Consider the following 25,368-nt stretch of genomic DNA (forward strand, 5'->3'; position numbering starts at 1 on the left):
ACAAATAAGTGATTAAAGCACTTTGAAGTTTTATTCACACACTTTGATTAAATGCTTTTAAGCCATTTAGCTTCAAAGCACTAAAAATTAGCCAATTCAAACGGGCACTAAAAATAATTTATAAAGAAAAGAATATTAAAAATAAATACATTAAAATATTGAATGTGGGTTTACACATGCATAACCCCATAAAATTAGAATTTGAATGAAATTTGACATGATATATAAATATGCTTTTTTTAACTTAACATCAATTGATATTTATGTCTTCTGACTTTGAATATGCATAAGCAGACACATAAACTATCATAAAGTTGAACAAATAGACATACGTATCCTACGTAACAAATCACGTGAGATGCATGCCTACATGACAAATCACATGAGATTTGTCAACTAAGACACATGCGTCTTTGTTGTGTAGAACATGTGTATTTATTTGTTCAACTCTACGATAGCTTAAGTGTCTATTTATGTACACTCAAATTTAAAGAATATCAATATTTGAGACATCAAATTAATGACACATTGATGTATGACACCAATAAATTTTTGTTGAAACATATTGGAAAAATTACATAATTAGATATAATTCACTGCCATATATACTATTATTACCTATGTTTTCAAAATATTACATATCTTACCACTAATTAAGAATTTTTTACCATATATCAAGAAAGATATGCTTAGATACATGTATTTTTACTATCAAATACACTAAAATAGAAAGAGAAATGAGTGAGAAGAGGAGGGAGGCGAGCGTGATTTTATGTATCACAAATACATGTGAATCACACTAGATACACACTAGATACAAGTGTCTGTCTGTATCTCATGTAATTCACATGTATCTGAGATATTAGATACATAGGAGAATGACGAGCGAGACGGAGGAAAGTCTAGTGAGATTTGTTATATATTCTAAATACATACGAATCTACTTCAATACAATATATCTAAAATAAATTATACTTGAATATATTTAAACACACCAAAATCTGATACAATATATAATATTATAAATTAAAGTATATTTTGTAATTAACCCCAAATTAATGAAATTTATGTAAGTTCTCAAAACATATTCCCCATGTAGAATATTTTTGCCATTAAGCCCATTAGGTGGTTCCATCTCATTTAATTATTCTCTTTTTTCTTCCTTTTTCAAATTTAATTCATTGAGCACTAGATGGTTCCAAAAGAATCTCAAACGACGTCGTTTCAAATTCCTTTTTTACCCTTTTCCTCTCTACATCATATAAGAAGTGTCGCTGTGTGGAAAGGTACATTCAAAACTTTCGTGCACCTCTTTCGTGTTGTGCACTGCTGCATCTCCCACCACGCACCCACCCCCTCACTCCCTACGCCCTCACCATCACCTACCCCACCCCTTAATATCCCTTTCCCCTATCTCGCTAGCGTATTCCAATTTTTTCTCGTTTTGCAAAAGTCCGCCATTTTTTTTTGGTCTATTCAATCTCTGGTTCTCTTTCTAGGGTTAGGGTTTTTCTGTAACAATGTCTTGTTAAGGGTAAAGAAATTCCTTTTTTCTCTTCATCAGTTATTCTATTTAATCTTCATCATTCAGTTCTGCAGGTCAACCATGTACTGAATCTGCTCTGCTATTGGTAATTTTTTTCATGTCAAATCTTTCTTTTAGGACTTTATTGTTCTTAAGTATTTGATGGGTATGTTTTTTTTGTTTTTTTTTGTGTATAAAGTTTGGATTTTTATTGAATTAGCATGTAGAGGTTGTTTGATGGGTATAAAGAAATTGTCTTGGTAGCAATTACCGAACCAATAGAACGAGGGTTAGCTCCACAGCAGGTCTTAGTCGGATCGTAGTGGTGGTTTGGGATTGACGCGTGGTAGTTTGTACTATTTTAGACAGAACAATTGTCTTTTTTGTGTGTTTGGGGTTGAGGTGTGTGTTGTCGTTCCTGCTTGTTGCTAATTGATGTCTTTTTCATCTGTTTTGAGCTGAGGGTCTATGAGAAACTGCCTCTATACCTTCTCAAGGTCTGGGTGCACACCACCCTACCAAGACTCTACTTGTGGGATTACACTGGGTTTGTTGTTGTTGCTTTGTGTTTAATGTGCTGGATATAATTGACTTATAGTTTTAGGATTGCAGTTTGGTAGTTGTATTTTAGTCAGAATAATTGTATTTTTTTTGTGTGTGATTGAGGCGTGTGTTGATGTTCCTGCTTTGTTGCTAATTGATGTCTTTTTCATGTGTTTTCTGCTGAGTGTTTATCAAAAACAACTTCTCTACCTTCTCAAGGTAGGGGTAAGGTTTGCTTACACACCGTCCTTCCCAAACCCCACTTTTGGGATTTCACTGGGTTTAGGTGTTGTTGTTGTGTGTTTAATGCGCTGAATATAATTGATTTCTAGTTTAGGATTGCAGTGTGGTAGTTGCATTTTAGACAGGATAATTGTCTTTTTTGTGTGTTTGGGATTGAGGTGTGTGTTGTTGTTCGTGCTTGTTGCAAATTGATGTCTTTTTCATCTGTTTTGAGTTGAGGGTCAATCAGAAACAAACTCTACACCTTCTCAAGGTAGGAGTAAGACCTGCGTACACACCACACTCTCCAATCCCACTTGTGGGATTACATGGGTTATGTTGTTGTTGTTGTGTTTAATGTGATGAATATAATTGACTTCTAGTTTAGGATTACAGTGTGGTAGTTGTATTTTATATAGAACATGTTGATTTTCTTGTTGGTTTTATCTTCTTCTATTTAGTGAGTTAAAACATTGTTTATCCGCTATTGGCTTGTTGTGCTTCTTTTTGGATTGCTAATTTGCTTTGCGATTGTGCCATGTCAGCTTTATGGTTTCACTTCTCCTGTTTATGTGAAATTCAGAGTGCTTCTTATGTGAGCTTTACAAAATATTCTTGGTGCCAAACCCAAATATAGGAGCAAGATTTTGGTAGGTTGTGACAGCCTGGCTAAAGTAGTCTAACTAGGATGAGGATTTGCATAACTGTTGTAAATAGCCTCTCTATTTCTGCGAGGTAGGGGTAAGGTCTGCATACGCTCTACCCTCCCTAGACTCCATTCGTGGGATTACACGGGGTATGTTGTTGTAGTATGCTAGCTACTTTATGATTTGAGATGTAGTTGATTGATTGATTGTACATTATCAAAGAGGTTTCTAGTTATAGCTAGGATATTATATTCATGGTTGATTTATAGTAGTATGTTTTTCTAGTGTATCATTTCCTTGTGTGATTTGAGTTGTGGCTGAAATGGAGACCGATGTGGCAGATTTATGATCATATATGGGAGTTGGGATTAGCTAGTTGGATGCATTAGAGGTTGGAGTAAGAGTTTGGTCAAACTGGTAGTATGACTTTTTGCTGATGTAATTGATGGATGCTAGTTGGATGCATTAGAGGTTGGAGTAAAATACCTTTTTGCTTATTCCCTTTTGTGGGTCGGCCACTAAGTTTTTGATTGTTTCTAGCAGTTCTGACTTCTGACAAATTTCTGCATTTTTTTCTTTCGAAATATTTTGCTTCTTTTTGAGTCTAGGTTGTGTGTTAGAGTGACACGTACCTATTAGTTAGTACATTTTTGTTTTACTTCTTTTCTGTGAAGGAGTGATAGTCAGAGTATATAATATTCCTGAGCAAGGATATGTGGATGATTATATTCTAAAGTTTGGGATTCATGATTAGAATGGGATATTTAAGACATTTTTGCCCTCGCGAACAGAAATGTTCTGTGACTTTTAGTGTCATTTTATTTTAGAGCGTGATGGTTCAAATGATAAAGGTATTTTCTTTGTGTTGCCAGATTCAGTGTACTGAGGAAAACCTGCAGATCACTAGCCCCCCTGCTTCAGAACTTTCAAGCTATGTATAATGAAGGAGCCCCTGAGTTTGTTGTTGATCAGGGATTATATTATCCACCTGCCACCAATTATGGTTATTTCTGTACAGGTATGATAATTTTTCTTTTTTGTTTTCTTTGTTTACTAAGGTAGGTATGATTCTAGAACTTTATCTTGAGATTCCAAATTGCGAACAATAGTTGGATCCCTTACTTATGTTAACATTTTATTGGTCAGGATTAGAATCACCCGGAGATTGGGATGGCCACCAAGGATTTTTTGGTCTGGATGGTCAAGATATTCAGTATATGGTTAGTTCATTCTTGGACGTAGTTAACCAAAGTACATTAATATTTTTATTCATTTTGTTGCCCTGTATTGTGTCTGTTGACTGTAGCTGTAACCTTCTGTTTTTTTTTGCATTTCAGGATGCTCAAACTGAAAGTTTCCCATATGTATATTATACACCTAACTATGGATGTGCACAGTCTTCATATAACCCATACAACCCTTACATTCCTGGTGCTGTAGTAGGAGTTGATGGTCCATGTGCAGGGCCACAACATTACTACACAATCCCCCCCTATGAAAACTTGGGATCATCTTCGTACTTTCCCATGGCGGTACCATCTACATCTGGTATTCATGCGAATGCTGCAGACCCAATAATGGATAGTGTTTTATCTTCTACTAACAGAGCTGATGATCTTCGTCTTAAACGTAATCTATCTCCAACATCTCCAATATTTACCCCAACTTCATTAGGGGGTTATAAAAGTGCATCTAACAGGGATTCTGAAAGTGCAAAGATCAATGCTGCATCGAGCAAGCAGCACGTGTCACATGGTTTTTCCAGTCCATCCTCTCAAGTTCACCCGGTAAGGAACTTTCTTCCGTGTTTGAAGGTGTCCAATAGGGCTTCTTTTACGTGGGTTGATTTGTTAGTTTTCTTCTTATTTTAAGTGTGCTCTTGTGCTTATTGTAGAAATTCTATCTTGTATCTTTCTTAACCTCTTCACGGGTTGGTGGCTCACACATCTCTGTGTTTTTCTGTTAATCCTTTGATAGGGTAAAGTAGCTCAAGCTATAGGAAGCATTATTCAGGGGAAGACTTTGTCTAATCACGGTCAACTGAGAGCTCCTCTTCCATCTGAAATTGACTTGTCTAATCACAGATCAGGTGCTCATGAGCGGGCTAATACAGATAAATTCAGGCCAAAGTTTCTAAATGGAATAACCCCAAGTGATGGGAAAGTTAGTCCTGATACGTTGTCAGAACAGAATAGGGGACCTAGAATTGACAAAATGAAAAAGCAATTGGTTGTGAAGGCGTACACTACAAGAGCAGGAAATGTTGATGTGCAAGGCAATATAGTTATTCATGCTGATGAGTATAATAGAGGTGATTTTCTGATGGACTTTGTGAATGCAAAGTTTTTCGTAATCAAATCATACAGTGAGGATGATGTGCACAAGAGTATAAAGTACAATGTTTGGTCATCTACCCCTAATGGGAACAAAAAGCTGAATAGTGCTTATGAAGATGCTCAGAGAACTGCTGGAAATCCAAGAGGCTGCCCGATATTCCTTTTTTTCTCGGTTAGTTGATTTTTACCACTAGGTCTAATCACCAGTAAGCACCAATTATTTTAGCCAAATATTTCATTGTCCAAATAAGCTCAACTAATTTGATATTGTCTTTGAATCTTGAATATGAAGGTTAATGCAAGTGGGCAATTTTGTGGGGTCGCTGAAATGACTGGTCCTGTAGACTTCTACCAGGACATGGATTTCTGGCAGCAAGATAAGTGGAGTGGTAGCTTCCCTGTGAAGTGGCACTTCATAAAGGATGTCCCAAACCCTAACTTTAGGCATATTATATTAGAGAACAATGAGAACAAGCCAGTAACTAACAGCAGAGACACACAAGAGGTTTGTTCTTTAATTATGCATGCTGCAGCATATAAATTTGTCTTTGCTTCTACCACTCATTTTTTCATCAGTATGTTTACCTGAAATTAGTATTTTCGGTCCGAGGTGTGTAGTATATGAACATGTATTGGAATGCCATAAACCTGCTACTAAATGAGCTCCATATGGAAATGGCATAGAACCTGCTACCAATTTTTTTGGCTCTCTTTATTGTCATTTCTGTAACTTCAATGTCAATGATATATCCGTCCTTTTTGCTCTCCTTTTCCCCATTATTCATTGCTTTCTCTCTGTGCTCCTCTTCTCTCTTTTCTTCTATTCCATTTTTTTTTGGAGCCAATGGAGGTGACACACATTACGGCATGTCCTAAATTGACTTCTACTATTCATTTTATGTCATATGTAGACAAGCATTGACTAATCACTATTTCTCTTGTTAACAGCATGCACTATAACTGTCATTATATCTATGTTTATATAGAAAACTTTTATCTCCATTATCAAAGAAATCTTCCAGTATCCAGCAACTGAAGGCGAATGTCCGCAAGTCTATATACCTCTTGCAAGATCATTATAATGTTAAACCTGTAACAATATCACTGATAATTTCTCAAAAGCCACATCAGAGAAACAGCATATTTTATGAAACCTTACCCTTCAATAGTTTATGTGTCATTTCTCCCTTGTTGTGAATAAACACATATGCTGCAAGAAAGGCAGTGGAAAAAATCTGACAATCCTTTGTTCTCAATGTGCAGATACGCTACAAGAAAGGTATTGAGATGCTGAAAGTATTTAAGGATTATGCGTCAAGGACATCATTACTAGATGACTTCATGTATTATGAAAACAGACAGAAACTCTTGCAGGAAGAGAAAGCCAAGCTGCTAATCAGGAGCTACAATAGCCCATTTGTTGTTCCTGTTCTAGATCCTCCACGCAAGCTAAATTCTACTTCAGGTTTACCTTCTGGTGAAAGTGAGAAGATCTTGAAGTGTAGTGAACACCAACAATCTGGAAATTGCATGGCTGTTCCTGCAGAACTGGATTCTGTAGATTCTAAAGCTAACAAAGAGGGTGCAAATAATGGTGACAAACTTGTGGCTGAAGGAGGTCCACACGTTAATAGTGCACTGAAAATTGGTTCCTTAACTATCAACCCAAAACCATTGAAAGATCAGCCCATGGATGTACAAAGTACTACCACCACAGTGGCGAGCACCCAGTCAGTTGATGTTGTCACTGTGGGATCTATGCCTGTTAAAGTTAATGGACATGCTGAATCTTCTGGTTTCCTGACTATTGGAACAATTCCTCTTGATCCTAGAGCTTTCCAACGTGATGAGGCCAGTGGGTCTGGAAAAAAGGTCCTTAAGTGAGTATGCGTGAGCACAGTAAGTATCGTTACTGAAGGAAAATTAGTTCCATGTCATATAATATACTTGGTCCTACCAAAGTTGATCCGACAATAAGTTTTTGGATATGTTCTGTTCTTCATTCCTCCTTTCGAGGAGAACGTGGCTGAGATTCTAATTTTGTTTGTGGTTGGGATTTGGATGATGGCTGATATTGGCTTCACATACAATGCAAGTTTCTTCCTTTTGGCTTCTCTTTTTCAACAGATTCAAGGTTTCCATATCTTTTCTTCAGCATTAAGACAAAAAGACAAAGCAAAATGCTTACTTTTGGTATTCTTTAGTAGTTGTCTGGAAAACAAATGTAATGTTCGCGGCTGCTTGATGTTATGTTTATTCTGGATCTTCAGTAACTGAGAGTTTCTGCAGTTCAAATTGTCAGCCTTGTGTTTCAAAGTAGTTCTATTATGGTTCTTGTGTGTGTCTCTATTATGGTTCTTGTGTTTCCATAACTGAGAGTTCTTTTCCCAATTGAAATATCACCATTTATGTGCCTATGCATTAGTTATCACTGATTTAAATATATCTTCAATTATTGAGTGTTCCCATTAGCAATTGGTTTATTACAGTAATTTTTTTTGTTTTCTATTTGGTGTATAGTACTTACATTGAAGTTTGACTAAATTTAAATATGCATCGATATTGGAGAGTGAAGTGCTCCCTAACAAAGGTGATTCCGTACCTAAATGACTAGGGCAAAGGTTTTAAGTCCCTGTACTTTGCCATTTAGATTTAAGTCCCTGTACTTTGCCTATAAATGGTTTTGATTTTCTTTGGGTGAGTTTCATATTTCAATTATCAATTATTTTTGTTTTATTTTTTTAAATTTAAATTATCACCATTTATATATAAACACACACTTCGTTGATAAGATGGAGATATTTCAATTGGGAAAAGGAAACAATCGATAGTTGGCTTGATTAGGTTCGTGGTGTGTTTTATCCTTTGTTTGGATAGTTATTACATATTGTTTTATAATGTATTGAAAAATACAATGTTTGGACAAATTGTATTGTTCACTTATAAGAAAAAAGTAGGTCATGAGTAGAGCTATTATAAAACGAGGTAAAAAATAAAATAAGATTTTATAGAGCCTGTTTGAATGGGCTTTAAGTTGGTCAAATCAATTTATAAGTCTCTTTTTAGCTTTTGGACGTGTTTGCCTAATGCTAACTTTAAATCATAAAGTTCTTAAAGTCAGTCAAAAATGAACAGTTAAGATTTCTAACTTTTTTTTTCTAAGTGCTTAAAGCCATTTTGTTTGACCATGAAAATTACTTTTGTATCCCTTATATTTTAACTAAATTCTTAAACTACCCTTTTTATTCTTTTAACCCTAAAATTCAAATACTTATTTTCAACATAGACACTTTTATTCAAACACTCAACTGCTTATTTATAAAAATAACTTTCAGCACTTTAAAGTTCTAAAAGCACTTCATACATAAAAATTACTTTTTTAAGCCCATCCAAACGGGCTCATAGATAATAAGCCATATGAAAAAAATGTGACTTTTCGTTAACATGGTTTAACATATGATATAATACAATAGGTAACAACCACTCATTTGTATGAAGAAAATTGCACGATTTAAATTTAATCGAGGCTTCAATGCGGGCACACAACACCGAGTGGGAAAACAAACAAAAAAAATAATAATCCTTTTTCTTGGTGGGAACGACTTATGATAGAATCCGCCTTGTTTATCTTGACGAAATGGGCGGAATAGCTATTCCAATGCCCAATACAAAATTGAATATAAAAAAATACTTACCAGAAAAAAAACAAAAAACAATTGATTTTTCTGACTACGAGAGGATCCAAAATTGTATATTGATCCGCTTGACCTCGAGGCCATAGTCAACAAACACTTCAAAAAAATAATTAAAGGAAGGGAAAGAAGAAAGCGAATAAACTTTGCAGTAAGAGAAGAAAATTCGAGTCTTCAACAACTCAACAGTTCACATCGAATCTCCAAAATTGACCAAAAAAACTTACCGGAAAGTTCAACGGAATTCACGATTCCGATAACTGACCTCTAGAAATGGCGATTTCGACCTTAGCTAGACGAAAGGCTACAACGTTTCTGTCATCCAGATTCCTCTACAGCAGTTCCAAGTATTCGTTCTCTTTAACCAGAGGTTTCGCTTCAGGATCCGATGAAAACGACGTCGTTGTTATCGGTGGTGGTCCCGGCGGCTATGTGGCGGCGATCAAAGCAGCACAGCTTGGGCTTAAAACTACTTGTATCGAAAAACGTGGTACTCTCGGTGGTACTTGCCTTAATGTTGGTTGTATTCCTTCTAAGGTATTTTCTCATTCGTTTATTTGGAATTTATGAGCTTTGATGAGTATATTAGAAGAAAATAGTGAAATTATGATGAATTTGCTGGAACCTAATGGATACAGATGATTTATATAGTTGATGCTAACTTATTTTGAGATTGAGATGTACAAGTTGATTGATCGACAACTTTCTAAATTCAGAATTTTGTTATTATTCTACTTTTCTTTAAGTTGGATCTTTTCCTTTAGATCTTTCTATTGTTTGGTATTGCAATTCTGTTGTTTCCACCGACTAACTGTGCAATTGCCCTGAGCTTATGCATATTCATTCTTCCAAGAGTATGGCAAATAGGATGGTTATAGAGATGGTGACAGAAATCAAAACATGCTTACAAGACAAACAACATACATTCCAGCACATTCTCAAGAAAGGAAATCAACTAGCAGATTACTTGGCAAATATTGCAATCGATAAAGGAGTATGCAACTACCAAGATTTTAGCAGTTTGGAAGTAGCAGGAAGAAAGATAATTAACAGTGCTAAACTAAAAGTCCCTATTTGAGAGTAACTCTAGCAAAGGGATAGAGGGGACATGGAGGTTCAAAGTGTTAGGTGTTTTGTTTTTGATTGCTTGTTTATTTCTTTCTTAGTCGATTGGGCCAGGTAGGGAATGAGCTTTGTCCGAGGTGGTGTTTATACTCGTTACTTCATCAATAAAATACCAAAATTTACCCCCAAAAAAGAAGGCAAATAGGATGGTTGAAATGGAAATGTTTATGGTCTTGTAGTGCAAACAAATATGTCCAACAAAGCAAATGTTAGGTCTATAAGATCCAACATGTTGTTGTAGAATTGCAGCTGTTGTACTTAAGACTGAATATGTGGTCACATCCAATTGGATAAAATTGGAAATGATTGCATCCAATAGAAGTTGCAAGAAACATTTAGAGAATAAAGGAGGAAGTGCCATTTGGGATGGTTTGACCATATCCTACATAGATCTCTAGGTGTAGCTATTAGCATGTGCGTTGTCAGTTTGATGGTGGGAGATGTTTAAAAGTATGAATAGACTTCTCTTAGAATCAATGCGAACGTAGATAAGAACATAATAGAAAGAAAGCAAAGGATTGGATAAAATTAGAAATGATTGCATCCAATAGAAAATACAAGTAGCACACTTAGAGAATAAAAGTATCATTTGAGATGTTTTGACCATATCCTACATAGATCTCTAGGTGTAGCTGTTAGCATGTGCATTGTCAATTTGATGGTGGGAGATGGTTCAAGGGACGAATCAGACTTATATCTAGGAATCAATGCAAACATAGATACAAACATAATATAAAGAAAGCAAGTGATTCATATAAGCGGCATCAACTTATTAGGACTAAGATTTAATTGTATTATTATACTTCCATTAAGGTTCAATATCCGTGAGAAGTCGTCTAGTTTTGGTTAGAGAGTGGGATAATGTGAGATCTAGAGAGCTATTTATTTGTTGGAAAAGACATTATTTAGTATTGAAATGAAATAGACCCTAAATAGAGTAGAATGGATAGATTTTTTTTTTTTAATAATAGCTAGAATGGATGAAGATTTTCATATAGTCGACCTGACTACATTGAGATTGAGTTTAGTTAATTGATTATGAGTTTTTAATTAACACAAGGCCGATGGTCTCTATAGATATTATCATGCATTTGTGCTATTGAATATTGAGCAAAATTATGTGTTTTAGAATATTAGGTCTTTTCTGCTTCGAGCTTTGTATTTTCTGACTTTTAAATATAAGAGGATTCAGTTTCCTTTTACGAATTTTATTTTGTATTTTATATAATATTGGCCTTATATGAGCTAAAATGAGTAACATGGTAAGTGAGGATTCATATAGCTGGCCCCAACTTGTTTGGGAGTGAGGCATAGCTGTTGTTGATGTTAGTTTCCTTTTAATACTCTCTATTCAATTTAGTTACAGTCGGACAGGCCTGGTTGTCGAGCCAATAAATGGGAAGGGTACTGTTGCAGATCAGATTGACTTTCAGAAATCTTTTCACGATTTTTTCCTTTTCCATAGTTTCTTCTACCTTTTATAAAGGCTTCTCAATGTTCCTGATTGTGTGATCTTCCCTTGGTTTGGAAATCTAGTAAGACAATTTTGAGTTGAGGGGTTATCTGAAATGCTGCATAGGTGATGCATGAGTTGAATTATATTTCCACTATTGCCAAATTATTTTCATTGATGCCCTTAAATGTGAAATGATGGTGGGTTCTCGTGTACCAACTCCACTGATACAACTTCCCCAAGAGGACATTTGTTCAGTGATGACAAAAAACCTGGTGCCAGATTTGTGAACTTGTGCCCATAGGATGCGTATTTATTAAGTAGCGTTGGACTTCTGTTTTTTTCCCCACTCTCTCTATTGATAACCCATACTCAGAGCTCACGAGGTAATAATTCGCTTTGGTATGCCATATGTGACATCATTTAAACATTTTATGATTCTTCTGCATATGAAGTTTTATGTTGTTGTTGTTCTGCGTATGAAGTTTGGATGGCATTCTGTAAATATTGTTGTATAGTGGTCCATGATTTTATAATATTTTGTCACCGACTGTGCTTGAAACATTTTTAGTAGTCAGTTTGTGAAGACTGAAACTTGTTTACTTCTAATCTTCATATATTCTCATTACTTGGTACATCAGGCACTTCTTCATTCGTCCCACATGTTTCATGAAGCGCAACATTCATTTGCCAATCATGGTGTGAAGTTTTCTTCTGTCGAAGTTGATCTCCCTGCCATGATGGGACAAAAAGATAAAGCCGTGTCTAACTTAACACGAGGTATTGAGGGTCTATTCAAGAAGAACAAAGTAAACTATGTTAAGGGATATGGTAAATTCCTGTCCCCTTCTGAAATTTCTGTTGACACTGTCGAAGGTGGTAGCTCTGTTGTCAAAGGCAAAAATATTATTATTGCAACTGGCTCTGATGTCAAAGGTCTACCTGGCATAACCATTGATGAGAAGAAAATTGTGTCATCCACTGGAGCATTAGCTTTGACTGAAATTCCAAAAAGATTAGTTGTTATTGGTGCTGGCTATATAGGCCTTGAGATGGGATCTGTCTGGGGTCGCCTCGGCTCAGAGGTGACTGTTGTTGAATTTGCAGCTGATATTGTTCCAACCATGGATGGTGAAGTTCGCAAGCAATTTCAACGTGTTCTTGAGAAGCAAAAGATGAAATTCATGCTAAATACTAAGGTGGTGTCAGTTGATGCTACAGGTGATGGTGTGAAGTTGACCCTTGAACCTTCATCCGGTGGTGATCAAGCCATTCTCGAGGCTGATGTTGTTCTCGTCTCTGCTGGAAGAGTTCCATTTACTTCAGGACTTGGATTGGACAAGATAGGAGTTGAAACTGATAAGGCTGGCAGAATCTTGGTCAATGAACGTTTTGCCACTAATGTCCCGGGGGTACATGCTATTGGTGATGTCATTCCTGGACCAATGTTGGCTCACAAGGCAGAGGAGGATGGCGTTGCTTGTGTAGAGTTTATTGCAGGCAAGGAGGGTCATGTAGACTATGATATGGTACCCGGTGTTGTTTACACCCACCCGGAGGTGGCTTATGTTGGGAAAACCGAGGAACAGGTAAAGTCGCTAGGAGTTGATTATCGTGTTGGCAAATTTCCTCTCCTAGCAAACAGTAGAGCCAAGGCAATTGATGATGCTGAGGGAATTGTCAAGGTAATTGCTGAGAAAGAGAGCGATAAGATACTGGGCGTCCATATCATGTCACCTAATGCAGGGGAGCTTATTCACGAAGCTGTACTGGCATTGCAGTACGGAGCATCAAGTGAGGACATTGCTCGTACTTGCCATGCACATCCAACAATGAGTGAGGCACTCAAAGAAGCAGCCATGGCCACTTACGACAAGCCCATTCACATGTAGGCCTGTGTTATATCGTCGATATTCTTGTTTTTCGTTTTCCGTTGAGAATCTTGAACGCTTAGAATAGGCTTTTTGTTGCTGCCGTTACTCAAGCAGCCACTTTTCCCCTTTATGTGGGACTCCAAATACATCATATGAATGTTCATCTTCTGCATTTTTGCATAATAAAGATGATATGTAACCTAATGCCAGTACTGTCCATGTTTGAAAGCATCAACTGCCTAGCACTAACATGGTGCTAGACATTACTAAGCTTCCCATTTGCTTTGCTCTTTTGGCAGGTAGCCCTAAATACTATATTTATCTTGTTTGATTGGTAGATCAGTCAATTTGGTGATACTTGTGCTTTCAAAATTCTCTACTCTTGTCTTGTTGGAAGATATTGAAAATTACAGAAATTCTCGTAGTTTGAGGCGTGTTTATGATACTGTCATTAAAGATATTTCACCCGATGTCGGTGTGTATCCTTCAACATTCAACAAACAAATTGTTTTGGTATAAAATTAGATGTCAAAATCTAACAATGATTTTAGATCAATAGAAAACCCAACAAAAGAATGTTTTCCACTAGCATTTTGAGGAAAATTTATATAGGAAAAAGATCATGTCAAGTCTTTTCTACCAAGTATTTAAAACAGATTTAGAATAGCAATAAAGGTCTAGACAATTGTCCATAAAGACAATCTAATCTATAAAATCTATATTTTGACCAAAAATAAGAGTAGATGAATACTGCCAAAAATGAACTTATGTTTTCTTGTATAAAAGAAAACACTCTTCTTAACATCCCTAAGAACATCAAAATGTCTTCTTCTTTCACATTAGCTTTTCTCTTATCTACTATGTTTGTGATTATACTCTTCACCAGCACAAGTCATGTGAAATGTGATCTAGTTGATGATATTTGTTCCAAGACAGACCAAGTTTACCATTGTTCATGGATACTAAGATCAGACCCCAACATTCAACATGACAACATCACAGATCTAAGCAATGCTATTATGTCAAGAGTACAAGATTCTTCTGGTATTGCTAGGTTTGAACTCTACTCATGCATTCACCAACAAAAGGACTTCAATCAAAGAACAAGACTTGGTTTTTGTTTTGATACATACTATAATGTTATTGACAAAATTATGGGGTGTACAGATGATGGAGATTACAAACATTGCAAAGTTAAGATATATTATGCTCAAACAATTATCAATAGTTGTGACAACATGTTCATTGAGCCACCATTTGAACCTTCTTTCCTTAAACAAACCAGCCAAGATGTTCAACATCTTCTTAAGATCCTTTGGGCTATTTGCAATTATGTGTTGGAAGGACAAAAAATGTAACATGTGTACTATGTTTAAATAGTCTTCACATAGACTTGTTTTATTCAATGGATATCGCTGCTATTTAATTTGTTTGTCATATTTATTTTTTTTGGCGAAATGACCTAAGACATTTGTATCTGTTTCGATTTGTCAACCTGGTGTGTGTTTGAACAACTACAAGTGTCTAATTATATAGACTTGTTTTGTCCAATGGATATTCGCTGCTACTTAATTTTCTTTTAATCTGTTTAAAAAAGAATGTCTTTATCTAATTCAACAACTCTTTAATCTCAAGATTTCATATGCTATATTTAAGACTACAAGATTAAATAATATTTTAGTATACTATACATATATTTAATTTAAAAACAAAAAAATAAGTTTTTTTTTCTTTTTTCACTTTGCAAGACAGGGAAAGGATCTAAATTTATCCTTAGACTTTGTGACATGATCAAAATATGTCATATGTTAATAGTTTGGATCAATAAATTATTCCCTTCGTCTGATACTACTTGTATCTCAGTAAATTTATGTCAAAGAATAATTATTTGTTTGAACTCTTTAAATTTATAATCTTTTTTTGCTAGGTAATCATATTAGTTACTTTTAAGATCACTTAATGTTAAAGGCCTAATGGTATAAGATTAATTAGTTTTATAAAGTGATAAATATTTTTGAAATATATTTTATATTTTACTAACTTTGACAAGTAATATGAAACGAAAAGACTATTAAAATCCACAAATTGCCAAACAAGCTCAATTTTTGAAGTTCTACGAGAGGGACCATTCAAGTACTATTTTTTACCTCAAATTATAAGATTGTGGGTTCGGAACGGGTGAAGGATCCAAAGGGCACGTAGTTGGGAGTGAGTCCAAAATTCAATTGTTTTATTTTCCTTCTTGTTCATCAATTGAAAATCAAGACAACACTATGGTAAGACATGAAAACATTCGATCTTATTTCAATCTCGATATGTAGAATCATCTTATATCATATGTACTGAGATTGTTCGGGTACTGAGATTGTTCGGGAGACATGCTCCAAGCTAGGTGAAAAAAATGGGGAAAAAAATAGAAGAAAAAAGGTCAATTTTGTTCTTTTCTTGTCCTCTAGCTCACCTTATCTACCCCACAGAATCCAAGGTGTAACTCTCAAAAACACTCACTTTCCTCTAAACCCCTCAAGAACCCTCAAAGCAGGGAAAAAAAATGGCATCTTTAGCACATCAATTTGTTGGATTAAAAAGTCCACCAATTTCAACAACAAGAGTTGTTCAGTCCAATAAGAATCTTGTAAATCCCATTATTATTCATACAACGCAAAAAATTGTGTCTCGAGCTGGGGCAGTGGCGACCACAAATACCCAAACAAGAGAGAGAATCAAGCTTAAGGAGATGTTTGAGGAAGCTTATGAAAGATGCCGTACAGCTCCTATGGAAGGTGTAGCTTTCACTGTTGAAGATTTTCACTCTGCCCTTGAAAAATATGATTTTGATTCGGAAATAGGCACCAAGGTTAGCTAATGCTGTTTTTTATATCTGATTTTCTGTGCTTATGAATTTGTATTTGGGAGATTTTGGATGATGAGGTTGTTGTTATGTGGCTTAATTATGTCTATGGTGTTGTATATCTCTAATTTTCTGTGCTTATCAACTTGTATTTGGGAGATTTTGGATGATGGGGTTGCTGTTAGGTGGCTTAATTATGTTGTTGCACTTCTGTTTTTAGAATCTTAGGCTTAAAGATGGATTCTTGAATTGTCATGTATCAATAGATTCTGTGCTTATCAACTTGTATTTAGGAGATTTTGGATGATGGGGTTGCTATTATGTGGCTTAATTATGTCTATGGTGTTGTATATGTCTAATTTTCTGTGCTTATCAGCTTGTATTTAGGAGATTTTGGATTATGGGGTTGCTATTATATGGCTTAATTATGTCTTCCTATTGTATATCTCTAATTTCTAAGCATATCAATTTGTATTTAGGAGCTTTACGATGATGGGGTTGCTGTTATGTGGCTTAATTAAGTCTATCCTGTTGTATATTTCTAATTTTCTGTGCTCATCAATTTGTATTGCAGAGATTTTGGATGATGGGGTTGCTATTATGTGGCTTATTTCTGTCTTAGCACTTCTGATTTCAGAATCTTAGGCTTAAAGATAGATTCTTGGACTACCATGTATCTATAGATTTTGTGCTTACCAATTTGTATTTTGGAGATTTTGGATAATTAGGTTGCTATTATGCGGCTTAATTATGTCTTAGCACTTTTGTTTTCAGAATCTTAGGCTTAAAGATGGATTCTTGGATTGCCATGTATCTGTAAAATTCTGTACTTGCCAATTTGTTTACCAAAAGCTTTGGATATTTGGGGTTGCTATGTTTGACTGAATTGTCTTTGAACACTTCTGTTTTCAAAATCTTATGCTATGTGTGTATAAATTCTATGCCGACCAAATTGTATGCCAGAAGATTTGGATATTTTGGGTTGATATTGTTTGACTGAATTATGGGTTAACTCTTCTGTTTTCGGCATCTTATGCTTGGTATGTTATGTCTATGACTTTGTTTTCCGAAACTTGTGCTTAAAAATGGAGTCTCGGACTAAAGTATTTGTAAATTATATGCCTACCAATTTATATGTCAGAAGCTTTTGATAGAGGGTTATTATTTTCATCGAAAAAAAAGAATTGTGTCTTTAACACCTTTGTGCAGAATCTCATGTTTAAAAATGGATTCTTGGACTGCTATACATATGTAAATTCTGTGCATACCAATTTGTATTTCTGAGGCTTTGGGTATCTGGGATTGCTATTTGTGGTTGAATTATGTCTCTGACTTTTGTTTTCAGAATCTTATGCTTATACATGGATTCTGGACTACTATGTATCTATAGATTCTATTCTACCAATTTGCATGTGAGAGGTTGTGGATATTTGAGGTTGCTATCTTATAAGTGAATTATATCAATCACTTTCTTTTTTTGGAATTTGTGCTTAAAAATGTGATATTGGAATATTCGGCAAAATCATGAAAGGAGAACTCTATGTGTGTTCTTAGGGATTCGGTTGTTGTGATTCTTCATGTTTGTTACGTATGTGGATATTTGGGGTTGCTTTTTTATAAGTGAATTACGCCTTTCACTTTTTCTCTTGGAGTTTGTGCTTAAAAATGGATTCTTGGACTATTTAAAAAGCATGAAAGGAGAACTATATATGCATGTTCTTTGGGTTTCAGATGTCGTGATTCTTCATGTTTGCTATATCTGTATAAGGGTTCCTTTTAAAATGTAGCATGGGCCACATTTTATGGGACACTAAAAGATGGGATAAGAAGTTTAAGATTTTAATTCCACTTATGTTCGTCATTGTGGGAGAATATAGTAAAAATACTAGTATGAAAGTTAGTTGACAGGACGTCCCAAGATGAAAAGAGTGATATAATTGAATAGAGGAAGTATATAATTTCCTCTCATTTTTTTTGTGGCTGCGAATTTTCTTGAGCTCCTTTCACGAGATTCTGTTATTATTTATCAACCTTTGCTTGTTAGTCAAAAATCTCAAAACAGAAACAGAAATTATGGGTACTTCTGATTCTGCTCAAAGTGAAGGAAGAACCAAATGCATTTTATTTTCTCTACATTTCTTCTTTTTAGGTCAAAGGTACAGTATTTTCTGTAGAGGCCAATGGAGCTTTAGTTGACATCACAGCGAAATCATCAGCATACTTGCCCATACAAGAGGCTTCAATTCACAGCATCAAGCATGTAGAAGAAGCTGGAATATTTCCTGGTTTCAGAGACGAGTTTGTGGTTGTTGGTGAAAATGAAGCTGATGATAGTGTGATATTGAGTTTGCGTTCAATTCAATATGACCTGGCATGGGAAAGGTGCAGGCAACTTCAAGCTGAAGATGTTGTTGTCAAAGGTAAGGTATGTATTGGGCTTCCAAATCGTGTGCTTCATTCATTCTCTGCCTGTTGTTCAATAGCATAAAAATATGAATGCTTTAACAGATATTGTGGCTTGTCAAATGCTCCAGATTCTGTCACATGGTTTGACTTTTGTTGCTTTGGATGATACTGCAGGTGGTTGGTGCGAATAAAGGTGGAGTGGTGGCATTGGTTGAGAGCCTTCGTGGGTTTATTCCATTCTCACAGATATTTTCGGTTAGTTATCAATTGTTCCAATTTACTATTAAAGATCTAGTTTCTTCAAAGTTATTAAAATCAGTTGTGGAAATTCTAACATCGGGATTCTGGACTAAATATTATGATTCTCTTGGGATGCTTGCATCTCATCGTGTCGTTTCTTTTGCTTTTACTGATCAGTCATAGATGCTAGAACATGCTTGTGCTCATTTTTCTAGTCCTTTTACACATTCTGTTATCAGTATTGTCAACTTAAGGACCAATTTACTGAATAACACTCTTTTATCACATGAGAGTGTTACGATTTAAGACTGAATAATCTTTGTGGATTTCACCTCAAGTTCTAAGCCACTAGACTCTCATCTTGTTTTCCTTATTGTGAGCTTAGGAACTTTTGTGTTGAAGGTTTTGCTAAACTTTTGAGTACTTGCTTTAATTCACTAGACTAATTTGAGATTTTGTAGAATAGTTACAACAATCTTTGTTCTTCATCAACCAAGTTCCTGGCCATTCTTACTTGTGATGGAACAACTGAGCAAGCGTTTAAGAAATCAAGTTTTGTGTGAACCATCTTGCGCTTTGATTGCTCGATATTCATACCATGCCAACAAATGACAAAAGTGCATTAAAGTCTGCGGTTTTTGTGAGTGTTGAGGTATATTAATGAGTTATTCTTTTGAGGCTACTTCTGGTGTCAAAGTTAAGATGGCTGACAGTTGCATTTTGGTGCAAATGCAAGTCCATTAACTGAGGAGCTGGATGGAATAATGGATTGGAAATTTAAAATTTCCCTACAACTTATCTGGGTCTCCCCTCAGGAGCTAAAAAGAATAATCAGGGGATTTGGCTAGGAGTTTTTGATAAATGTATCGAAAAGCAGTCCCTGCGGAAGAAACAATATAAATCTATTGGAGGAAGGCTAGTAGTTTTCAGGATGGAAGACCACCTACATGATGTCTCTGTCAAATTACTTCCATCATCTAAAGGGGCAGTGTGGAAGCACCTTTGTAGGCTTTGGATGGATCTGTGTCATTGAATGCATGTTTGACTCAGGACACATTACAGAGAAGAAGGTTCTCAATTTATAGCAGATGTTTCTTCTGTGAAAGCTATCAAGAATCTGTAAATCATCTTTTTCTCATTGTAATCAAACATGGCAGATATGGATACCATTTTCGGATATTTTGGCGTGCAATAGGTGATGCCTCAAATGTAGAGGTTTACTGGAATACTGGCAGAATCAGAGAGTTGGAAGAAGCTTGAAGCAGATCTAGAAGACCATTTCTCTGTGCATAATGTGGACCATATGACTTAGAAAGGAACAAGAGATGTTTTGAAGTGGAAAAACTTCATATTTCTTTTGTGAAAACAAATGCTTAGTTGCGTATAGAGTCTATATTTTTGGTGCAACAATAATATGATTAGGAAATACTTCACAGTGTGTTGAACTTTTGTGGTCGATGCAGTTAAGGAAATGAAAGACATGATGTAAATTTTGCCTTATGTTGTACCTCCTTGGTACGATATTAATAACATTACCTTATCTTATAAAAAGAACTTTGCAAATTGACAAAAAGTTATATTTAGATGTACAATTCAAATGTGTTTGACAAAACCTCGTAAAATTCAAATGATAGTCAAATTTGCTATCTATAATTATCTATTACTAGTTCAAATCTTTTGCTTCATGTGGAAAATTAGTTCTTGACAAAACAAAAGCAGTACTTATTCTCTGTGTGAGAGAGCTTATTATCGTCGAAATTGGACTCACTATAAATCTCTTTTAATGTGCCAGAAATTAACTGCAGAGGAGCTTTTGGAGAAGGAGCTTCCTCTGAAATTTGTTGAGGTTGATCAAGAGCAAACTAGAATTGTGCTCAGCAACCGTAAGGCCATGGCTGATAGTCAGACACAGTTGGGAATTGGTTCTGTTGTACTTGGAACTGTCCAGAGCTTGAAACCATATGGTGCCTTCATTGACATTGGTGGGCTCAATGGTCTACTTCATGTCAGCCAGATCAGTCATGATCGCGTGTCAGATATCGCAACCGTCCTTCAGCCTGGTGACACTCTAAAGGTTTGTATCTGAAAGACTACTTGATTTCTTACCAACTTCATCCGCTTTCAAGGAAAACTAATAATCATCTGCTCAAATATATTATAGGTCATGATATTGAGCCATGACCGTGAGAGAGGTAGAGTGAGCCTCTCTACAAAGAAGCTGGAACCTACACCTGGTGACATGATTCGCAATCCAAAGCTCATCTTTGAGAAGGTACCATATTTTCCATCCGGTATTAATAAATCTTATTTTTTACTATACTCATCATAATGTTAGTTTACATCTTGCCTATTTGCGTGAGTTTTGCTTTGGCTATGCTTTATACAAATTTACTGGATCAAGATAATTTCTTGATGTAGTAACACTACTTGCTGCAATCGCTGCTATTGGTCATATGTGTTTTTTGCATCTGTTTCACATATTAATATCTACGAAATTGGTTTACTCTTTTGACACGCTTTATAACTAGTACGTCACTGGATAGGACATTTATGCCAATATTTGCTTTGCTTTAATTTGAGATGATACAGAAAAGAAATAAAGCATTAGAGTTAACAGCTAAGATACATTTTTTGACTATATAAATCACTATACTATATGACTAAGCTTGCAATATTTTCAACAGGCTGAAGAGATGGCTCAGACATTCCGGCAGAGAATTGCCCAAGCTGAAGCGATGGCTCGTGCTGATATTCTGAAATTCCAGCCTGAGGTAATTGCCATTATAATTGCTTTGGACCGCGAATATTTATGCAATTCATATTGTGATTCCTCTAGACTCTTAGCACCTGTCATTCTTCTAATAGGTTCTCGATTAAATGGATCAATTACCTACATATATGGGCGTCTAGAGTCGCTTCCACACAATGTGTCTTACTTTCTATAGCTAGTGAACTTTTACTTTACCTGACTGAGGATGAACCGGTATAGTTTTATGGGTGAATTAGGTAGGGTCGCAAGTAATTCCTGTGAATTTAAGCAGTTTTATAGGCTATTGAGGTGTAGTAAATGAAATGTTGGATAGTTCATCTTCCGGTGCTTCACATTCAGAATCAAATGACTTCAACAAAATTTTCCATATTTTCATCGATGTTTCTCGGATTCAGATGTTGGATACTTCATCTTCCGGTGCTTCAAATTTGGAATCAAATGACTTCAACAAAATTTTCCCTATTTTCATCTTTGTTGCTCGGATTCTTCAAAAATGTTTTTTGGTTGCGTATCGGATCCTCTAAAAGTGAGTGCATTTTGGGATGATCCAACACAGGTGCAACAACGTACTGGAGAGTCTGAGCAGCATAGATTTTTGCGTGATTAGAATATCTTGGTGGGATGTAACTCGTTTTGTTTTAAACTTTGCAGAGTGGATTGACTTTGAACTCCGATGGGATATTAGGTCCGTTGACCTCGGAACTACCTGCAGAGGGACTGGATTTGAGTGAAATTTTTCCAGCTGAAGAGGCATGAACCATAATGATACTGCACATTTTTGATCATTTTGTTGAGGAAAATGTATAAATATTGTTTGTAGGTATAGAGTTGTCATCTATGTTGAAAATTGTATTTTCAGACATGTCATATTCACCATGATCTTGACAACTTTCTTATGTTGTTTATTGATAGACTTGAATTTTGCGTCCGATTCTGAAGTCTTTTTTTATTCTTAAATCATTTTCTGTTCTGTTGATGAAAGATAGAGATCAACTTTCTAAATGAGATTAAGTTCTGTAAATATGCTATTTGCTGCTATTTTATCTATTTGTGCATCAAGTTTGAAGAAGATTCTCTTAAGTATGACATTGGATCTCATCTTGTAACACATTCATTCCCAGGCCAAATTCGGAAAGGTTTCGATTAATTTGGGCTACATAGCTGAATTTGACAGGTTAAAATGAGTTGAATTGATTATTGATTGGGTCATTAACCCGTTTAAACTTGACCGGTTGGGGGGGGGGGGGGCGCTTGTTTTTATGGACAGAAAGCTAAGGATGGTGGGTCTTGAAGGCCCCAAATGCTCACATCATTATCCAATAACTTTTTTGGGCCTATTGCACCCCCCATAGTTGATAAATGAATAGTGGGCTCAGCTCTTCCCAGCCCACTTTTCGAACTCGTACGCTACGATGTTATAAGCAACAACAATAACATATCTATCCAATGTAATTTGACAAGTGGGTCTGGAGGAGTGGAAGATGTACACGGTTACGTAGACCTTGCCTATACTTTTGTAGGAATAGAGATGTTATTTCAGATAGACCCTCAACTCGAAAGAAGAGTGTATATAAGCATTAAGACAAACTATAATATAAGTTATTGTGAAATGATACAACTTTAATATAAAATTTACATTGAGAAATTTGTCGTTGAAAAAATAGCTACAAAAGTAGACTAATTTTGATATGATGTTTTGCTAACCCTAGAAGCATCTTTAGTGGAAGTTGATATACATAATTCTTATAATTAAATTTCAGATTTGCAATTAGGTTTTATTGCAATTTTATTAATTATATTCCTCCAATTCTTCCATGATCTTTTTTTCAAGTTCAATTTCAAAAGATAGCACAGTTTAATTTGTTGACTTTCAACTATTGTAGATTTTAATACTAGCTAATAGCTATTATATATGAACATATTTTTCTTCTCTGTTAGGAACTAAAATATTTCATTATTTGCTTTGACTTTTGTGTTTAACTCACAATCCATAATAATATTCATTTATATTTTATGCATATTAAGAATATAGTAAACTCTCCTTTATCCCATTATTTGCTAGGCGACTTCTTTACTGTTGTATTTCCTTTTCTTCCTAATTTTGATATGCTTTACTTGAGGCGAGGGTCTATCGGAACTAACCTTTCTACCTTCACAACGTAAGGGTAAGGTTGCGTACACACCACCTTCCTCAGGCCCCACTCGTGAGATTACATTGAATATATTGTTGTTGTTGATGAACTCATACTATTAGCTAATTGCGTGTAAAGAAAAGGTAGCAAATCAAAGTTCATGTACCTTAAAAAGGTTCAATTGGATTTAACAATGATTGTTTAGTTTAAACTTAGTTGGCTAGATTGATTAATATATCTCTTAATTAACTAATAAGTACCATTGTTAGAAGCTTGTTTTGTTGACTAGTTAACTTACACCTATGAGGGGCATGGTCAAATACAAAGAGATGTGTTGTCTTTGACTCTATAGACTTAATTAGGTTTATAGGGTTGAAATTATCACCTTAGATCACTACAATGAAAAGAATATTAAGAAAGAAAATGAGTACATTCAGAATTCAGAAAATGTTGCATAAGTGGGCTTAGGTTGTTTGTTTCAATATTAAATTATATGAATTCTTAAATGTATAGTGGTACAAGTTGATTAAAGAGTAATAAGGTTTAAGAGAATATAATAGTTGATGCCAAGTTTAGATAAGATAGACTAACAACAAATATTATAAAAGTAATTTAACTAATTAGGCAAGTTCAAATTCACGTAACATAAAATATGTTGGTGCTTTTGGCAACAAAAATAAAAATAAAAATAAATAAAAAGGAATGTCCTCTTGTTTGAACATTAATTAATGAATTTAATATATGGTTGGCAAATGAGTACTATTTTGTGTTCATTTATTAAAGCAGGCTTATCCTGTTCATACTTGACAAACTTTTCTTACACTATTTTTTACTGTTCTAGAATTAATTAAAAATAATCATAATCAATGTATGATGAATTTTCATTAAAAAAATTATTCAACCTTTTTTATGAAAGGGCCTTAACATGTGAATAATTAATCAATGTATGATGAATTTTCATAAAAAAAAAACTATTCAACCTTTTTTATGAAAGGACCTTAACATGCAAATAATTAATCAATGTATGATGAATTTTCATAAAAAAAAATTATTCAACCTTTTTTATGAAAGGGCCTTTATTTAACATGCGAATAATTAATCAATGTATGATGAATTTTCATAAAAAAAAACTATTCAACCTTTTTTATGAAAGGGCCTTTTAACATGCGAATAATTAATCAATATATACGTTAGTTATCTTAACAACGAGGATTTATAGAACAAACCCTAGCTAACTTGTTTGAACTTGAAGTGTAACACCTAATTTGTAAATAACTTTTTTTTTTAATTTGTAAATAACTTTTACACCATCAATTGATAAATCAAAAATATTCAATATATTGTGATGAAACTAAAATATAAAAGTGAAACATCATGCTTTTTCTTCCTAAAAAGCAATTCCATTGGATATGTATATTCATAATAAGAGGATATTATTACAATTAGGAATTGACAAATCATTAATGGGGAATATAATTATAATTCCTTCCAATTAATATAATGCAAATGTATTAATTTAATTTAACGAGTAGGGAAATAAAAGGAAAAGAAA

The 25,368-nt window shown here is 34.9% G+C and overlaps 3 protein-coding genes across 3 annotated transcripts; all 3 read left to right on the forward strand.

The window, feature by feature from the left end:
• Positions 1-1,287: 1,287 nt before the first annotated feature.
• On the forward strand, positions 1,288-7,733 carry LOC129883511 (YTH domain-containing protein ECT4). Its single transcript, XM_055958156.1, has 7 exons — positions 1,288-1,631; positions 3,810-3,955; positions 4,084-4,157; positions 4,275-4,724; positions 4,915-5,445; positions 5,566-5,778; positions 6,537-7,733. Exons 2-7 carry the CDS (start codon positions 3,871-3,873, stop codon positions 7,155-7,157), a joined length of 1,974 nt encoding a protein of 657 aa, XP_055814131.1. The 5' UTR covers positions 1,288-1,631; positions 3,810-3,870; the 3' UTR covers positions 7,158-7,733.
• A 1,326-nt stretch (positions 7,734-9,059) lies between these two features.
• LOC129883518 (dihydrolipoyl dehydrogenase, mitochondrial) lies at positions 9,060-13,689 on the forward strand. The gene is made up of 2 exons (XM_055958161.1): positions 9,060-9,502; positions 12,185-13,689. The coding sequence occupies exons 1-2, from the start codon at positions 9,239-9,241 to the stop codon at positions 13,433-13,435; spliced, it is 1,515 nt and encodes a 504-aa protein (XP_055814136.1). The 5' UTR covers positions 9,060-9,238; the 3' UTR covers positions 13,436-13,689.
• Positions 13,690-15,776: 2,087 nt separating this feature from the next.
• LOC129883524 (30S ribosomal protein S1, chloroplastic-like) lies at positions 15,777-22,613 on the forward strand. The gene is made up of 7 exons (XM_055958167.1): positions 15,777-16,274; positions 18,418-18,693; positions 18,849-18,929; positions 20,707-20,988; positions 21,076-21,186; positions 21,599-21,685; positions 22,336-22,613. The coding sequence occupies exons 1-7, from the start codon at positions 15,969-15,971 to the stop codon at positions 22,438-22,440; spliced, it is 1,248 nt and encodes a 415-aa protein (XP_055814142.1). The 5' UTR covers positions 15,777-15,968; the 3' UTR covers positions 22,441-22,613.
• Positions 22,614-25,368: the final 2,755 nt, after the last annotated feature.

This window comes from Solanum dulcamara, chromosome 1 (genome assembly GCF_947179165.1).
Source record: "Solanum dulcamara chromosome 1, daSolDulc1.2, whole genome shotgun sequence".
NCBI classification, from domain to species: Eukaryota; Viridiplantae; Streptophyta; class Magnoliopsida; order Solanales; family Solanaceae; genus Solanum; species Solanum dulcamara.